The following is a 5,745-nucleotide window of genomic DNA, read 5'->3' on the forward strand; positions in this document are numbered from 1 at the left end:
CCAAGTAATGGCCACTTGTTAAGTAGCAGCCTTTATGATGATTACTATTTACAGACATATTATCCCTAAGACCCACATTGTCTTACAGGTACTAGGCACTGCACTAATCCTTTTTTATTTTCTTTCATTTGGCACAACAACCTAATAAGGTTATAACTATTAATATTCAAATTTTGCAGAATTGAAAACAAGCAAAAAGAGGGAGAGGTTAATCAGGAGAAGTGATTGTGGACTCCAGGATCTGCCCTTCCCTAGTGGTTTGACCCAAGGCAAGGGGACCACAATCTGTGCCTCAGTTTGTTCATCTGTAAAATGGGGCTAATAAGATCAACTTCACAGAGTTGTTGAGATTCTGAGAGTTTTTTTTAAGATTTTATTCATTAATTCATTCATTCATTCATGAGAGACAGAGACACAGGCAGAGGGATAAGCAGGCTCCATGCAGGGAGCCCGACGTGGGACTCAATCCCGGATCTCCAGGATCACACCCTGGGCTGAAGGCAGCACTAAACCGCTGAGCTACCCAGGGATCCCCGAGTTGTTGAGATTCTGAAATGAGGTACAGCATGGAGAACACTCTGCACAGGGATGCCTGGGTGGCTCAGTGATTGAGCATCTGCCTTCAGCTCAGGGTGTGATCCCATATCTGGGGATCAGGCTCCCTGTGAGGAGCTTGCCTCTCCCTATATGTCTCTGCCTCTCTCGCTGTGTCTCTCATGAATAAATAAATAAAATCTTAAAAAAAAAAAACATTCTGCATAGCAGCCCAGTGGGGGAGTAATCCTTTAATAAATGGTAAGGTCTTCTCTCTTTTCCATGCAAAGAGGGGGTTCCCAAGGGTTAAGACCCCTGCTTTCTGCACCTTGCCTTCCTGAAATGCATTGTATCACAGGAACTCAGGCTTACTTTGTTAACCTGTTTAATGTATAGGCACAGGGGAAGGTGTAGGGTGAGGACAAATGGAGACCTCAAGCCACATATTCTTCAGTTCTTCACTCCGCTCTGCCAGGGGCCTGGGGGGCTGGAAGGCAGTCTGCTCGGCGGAGGAAGTAGAGATAAGAGGCTGAAGGCACCTGAGCCCCCGCCTTGGCGTAGCAGGCACTCTCGGTAGCACAGCCCCGAGTGGCAAATTTGGGGCTGATGAGACCTGGGAAAGGGGTTTCAGAATGGAATCAGCCCCCAACCCTCCTTCCTCACCACCTGTCCTACCGCCCCCACCCTGCCCCATTCCCCGCGTCGTATCCAGTTCCCAGGAGCCACCGTCTCCCCTAGAACCTGGAAGAATGGCCCTCCAGTTCTGAGGCTCCTGTCCCCCCCTCTAGAGATCCAGGCTCCCCTCACCAGCCTGCACGTTGCCAGCAAAGTAGACACAGTGGGTTTCCTGGCCAACACAGCGGGCTGCCTGGGTCCCAGGGCATGTCTCTTGAAAGGGTGCGATGCAGGCTGGACACTGAAGGCCGTTCTCAGTACGATTGTTCTGGGGAGCTGCAGATGAGGGTGGAGTGTAAGGTGCAAAGGGACGATGAAACCCCTCCCGAACCTTGCAACAACCAGGGGTGGGAGTGGGGTACATGGTTTGCTAATGGACACTGCATTTTCAGGTAAGGAAACTGAGACTCGCATGAAGCAAGTAAGTTGCCGAGTGTTTCAGCGCAGGTCAGAGGAGGGCCAGAGCACATACAGCAGGCTGGAAGCGACTCCTGATGAAGGGCTGAGGTGGCACTCACGGGGCACCGAGCCATGGTTGCAACCATCACTCTGGCAGCAGTGCGTGTTGGACACCATGTAGTCCTTGGGGCCCATCGTGGTGGACACGAATCCCGTGTAGCAGTCGCTGAACTTCATGCAGGCCTTGTAGGTGTTCAGTGAGTGGCGGCCCTCTGAAGGATGGGGGACAAGAAGGGAGGGCTCCGGCAGTGCCTGCTGATCCCACTCCAGGATGGACCCAGGCCTTGGGTAGGGGTGGGGTCTCTCCCAAGCCTGAACTTCCCACACCCCATGATCGCCTAGGGTGGTCTCTTCCAACCCAATCCAAGGGTTTTCCCTCTTAACTCCCCAAAAAGTGCTCTTCCCCACCCCCTCCTCTCCTCCATCCCCAGGATTCATATCTCTCTCCTAAAAGCCTGGGGTAGTCTTTTCAAACCCTACTAGTCCTCTTGCCCACCTGCCAATGCCTGTTCAGTGGGTAGCGCAGCATGCAATCCTCTATCCCACCCTCCTTACACACCCTCTCTGGTCGGGGCGTGGTTTCTTCCTACACTCCAGGTGGCCCTCAGCTCCTGCCACCCCCTTCACACCTGTCCACCTTCCTCCGGTGCCTAATGAATAGTCTCTTTCAGCTCTGAATGAAAAGCCCTGCCCCTGTGGTCTGTCCATTACTCCCCCTCAACCCCCATCTTTTCTCAGGTCAGGTCCCTCCCTTCCACTGAAATCACACCCTGCTCTCCCATCACCTACCTGCCTCCCCATCTCCATCTCTACTTGTCTTTGTGACGGTTTGCTCCATACTTCGGGGTTATCTTTCCTGTCTAGCATAGTCCCTTTTATGTCTCTCCCTCTACCTCAGTGTCACATCTCCACCTCCAGTCAGGAATGGTCCCTTTCAGAGCAGAGGTGAGTGGGGGGATGGGGTAACTGGGTGATGGGCATTAAAGAGGGCACGTGATGTGATGGGCACTGGGTATTTTTTTAAGATTTTTATTTATTTATGAGAGAGAGGGAGAGAGACAAAGAGAGAGAGAGAGGCAGAGACACAGGCAGAGGGAGAAGCAGGCTCCATGCAGGGAGCCCGATGTGGGACTCGACCCAGGGTCTCCAGGATCACACCCTAGGCGGAAGGCAGGAGCTAAACCACTGAGCCACCCAGGGATCCTTGGGCAACTGATGAATTGCTGAACTCTACCTCTGAAACTAATGATGTACTAATTGGCTAATTGAATTTTTTTTTTTAAAAAAAGGTTCCTTCCAGCCTGCACCACACCCCTAGGCCTATCTCTTCCTCCTATTTTGGAACATTCCTCCCTCTTCCCCCAAAGGGTCACCTGATCGCAGTCTTCCCAACCCACACCAGCCTCTCCCTTCCTCCCCACCCCCCATTACTTTCAGGGGTATTAGATTCTACCCCTCCCACCCATTCTGCTCCCCCCTGTCCTTTCCCTGCCCCCTCCTGCCTAAGAAAGTCTATGTCTGCCCTCCCCAGCCCTCCCGTCTAATATTTGGGAGAGTCTCCTGTTCAGAAATCCCTGGCAACAATGGTTTCTATCATCCCACTGAATTCGCTTCCTTCCACCCACCACGTCAGGATAGTCTTTCCCTCTTTCCTGACCTCTCACCACGAGGATCCCTCCCTTCCTTGGGATCTTCTACCCTTGAAGGCACAACCCCCTCCCCAGGTTAGGATGCCAGGCCCTCCTCGTACTTGTGCTTGCCTCCCCTACGATGACCACGCATGCGTCCTTGCCGGCCTCGCAAGCCTTCATTTTTCCGCTGCACGTGGGCCCGGAGCCCCTGCACACTTCGCAGCTCAGCGGGCACCCTGCAGGGTAGAGAGCCAGGCTGTTGTCATGAAGGGTGTGGTCAGTGGACCAGGAGGGCGACTTCAGACTCCAGAGGGAGATAAGGCAAAGGAGGCCAGATTTGGAGTCCTGAGGGAGGAGGGACAAGTGTCTCCCTAATTGTCCATGGGTGGAGCATGGACCGCTGTCCAGGGACTGTCCAGTGCTCTGGCTGGGACGCGGTGGTGAAGCCAGCAAAGCTACTTCCAGGGGTGGGAAGCGACTCCACCAGGGAGCCTGTTTACCTAATTATAAGGCTGGGGACTTGGGATGCTAGGGTTCTCTGAGAAAGCTTGGGGACAGGGAGGGATCCTGGTGAAGGTTTCCATGGGCTTCTGTGAAGCTTCAGGTCCAGCTGTTTCTGGGACACGAGTCCATATATATAGGTCTTAGAGATGGTAGGAGCTCAGGCAGGGGAACCTGAGGCTGGGGTCTTCACCCCAGATCAAGAAGGGAGAGTCAAGCCCAGGAGGGCAGAGGGCATGGACTCCTCGGTCCTAAGAGAGGAGGCAACTGGGGGCTCCCGGACACCTAGGTCCTGGGGAAGGTGGAGCTTGTCTGAACTCCAGCATCTAAGGGCAGGGGAGCTGGGGGTCTGAATTCTGTAGAGTCCAGGAGATCTCTTCTCCCCCATGCCACCCCCTTCACTTTTTCACTTTTTTTTTCTTTCTTCTTCCTTTTTAAAATTTCCCTTTCTAGTCATGCTCTCATCCAGTTTCCTAGAATTCATGTCTTACTTTGAGACCTTGCCTGGGGAGAGAGAGGATTTAGAGCCCACCAAGCTCCCTCTTTTCTCAGGGATCCAATCACATGAGCGTTTGAGCTTTTCTTCCTGGGGGCCCCAGGCTTTCTCTTCCTTTAGTCTCTGCCTTCACCATGAATCTGAATTCCCAGGACACCACCTCTTTCCCCCTCAAGGACCTTGTGGAGTTCTCTCTCATGGTCCTCATGGTCCAGACCCCTTCTCACTTACCCAGACCCAGGAGGGTGCAGAGCAACATGAAGGCCAACAGGAAGGTCTCCGGTCTCATGGGAGTCCTCATGGTGAGTGAACCTGAAGTCCCAGGTCCCCAGCCCTTATAGGAAGCTGAGGAGGGGTGGATCCTCTGGATCCGCCTTCACCCTGGGGTGAGAAATAGCTGAGGTAAGATCTCAGGGCAGGTCTTTGTGGCTCTACGTTGGGGATATGGAACCAGAATCCAAAAGGGACATGGGCATCTCATGCTCAGCACCTGCTCCACAGGGACCCCAGGACTCTTGACTTTCAGCACTTTCTTTCATCAAGACCCAGAAGGTCACTTTCCTGTTTTCTCACATTCCCACCACCCTCCTCTCCCCTTTTTGCTGGCCTGAAGCCCAAGGTCAGAGTTGGGTCACTTGATTCCCTGTAGGTATAGGGTGGCTGGTAGGACTGAGATCCCCTCTCTCTTTTTCCCGTAGTCTCCCAGCATGGGTGGGGCCCTACCTGGGAGTGCCCAGCATGTCCAGACTCGTTCTGCGGGGGACTAGGCACCCTGTGTCTCTTCTGTCTTCATGCGCTTGGCTCATATTCCCTGTTCGGTATTTGGGCTGTCCCCAGCTCCGACCCTGCCTGGGGTTGCACCTCTGGGTCTCACGGGGATGGAACAGAGGGATGCTTGTCAACAGGCAGGGGCAGGCATGGTAGGACACATATGCCCACAGGTCACATATTGGGAAACTGAGGCATGGGTGGAAGCATTCCAGTTTGGGTGTGTGTATCTCGTGCCTTCTTTAGATCCTTCATCCACTCTCTCCTGGCCTCAGGCATAAGCCTGGAGAGAACGGAGATTTTGTTCGTGTGTGTGCGTGGTGGCGGAGTAGCGGGGAGGAGCGTAACTTCAGAAATCCCGTGTAGGGGACCCCGTAGCGGTACGCTCCAGGGTCCCTGCAAAAAAAAATCACTCAGGTTTGGGTCTTCTAGCGTTCTAAAGGCTTCGATTTGGGCGGTGACTGCGTCGTCCAATGAGAAGGGCGAATTTCTTTTAGGAGCCAATCGCGGAGGCCGCTCCTGTTGCCAGGCGCCGAGAAAGCAGAGAGTGAACGTCACCGGGAGGCGGGGCTAGAGCGCGGTGAGGGCCTAGGAGAGGCGGGGCTTAGGGGAAAGCCCGTTGCTAGGATACCAAGCGCCTCGCTCCGGAGAAGCGCGAACTGGGCTTGCGCGTCGGCGACG

At 53.9% G+C, this 5,745-nt stretch overlaps 1 protein-coding gene across 1 annotated transcript; it reads right to left on the reverse strand.

Moving 5' to 3' along the window:
- Positions 1–902: 902 nt before the first annotated feature.
- Positions 903–4,630, reverse strand: PINLYP (phospholipase A2 inhibitor and LY6/PLAUR domain containing). The gene is made up of 5 exons (XM_055311119.1): positions 4,528–4,630; positions 3,419–3,535; positions 1,728–1,880; positions 1,342–1,485; positions 903–1,147 (listed from the first exon to the last, which is right to left on the reverse strand). Exons 1-5 carry the CDS (start codon positions 4,595–4,597, stop codon positions 993–995), a joined length of 639 nt encoding a protein of 212 aa, XP_055167094.1. The 5' UTR covers positions 4,598–4,630; the 3' UTR covers positions 903–992.
- Positions 4,631–5,745: the final 1,115 nt, after the last annotated feature.

This window comes from Nyctereutes procyonoides, unplaced genomic scaffold (genome assembly GCF_905146905.1).
Source record: "Nyctereutes procyonoides isolate TBG_1078 unplaced genomic scaffold, NYPRO_anot_genome, whole genome shotgun sequence".
Taxonomy (NCBI): Eukaryota; Metazoa; Chordata; class Mammalia; order Carnivora; family Canidae; genus Nyctereutes; species Nyctereutes procyonoides.

Excerpts from the sequence above, each read along its gene's own strand:
- PINLYP (XM_055311119.1), bottom strand. The coding sequence starts at position 4,597 with ATGAGGACTCCCATGAGACCGGAGACCTTCCTGTTGGCCTTCATGTTG. Across the intron at positions 1,881-3,418 it reads CGTAGGGGAGGCAAGCACAA|AGGGCCGCCACTCACTGAAC; the intron begins GTACGAGGAGGG and ends CCCATCCTTCAG. Across the intron at positions 1,486-1,727 it reads CAACCATGGCTCGGTGCCCC|CTCCCCAGAACAATCGTACT; the intron begins GTGAGTGCCACC and ends CCTCATCTGCAG.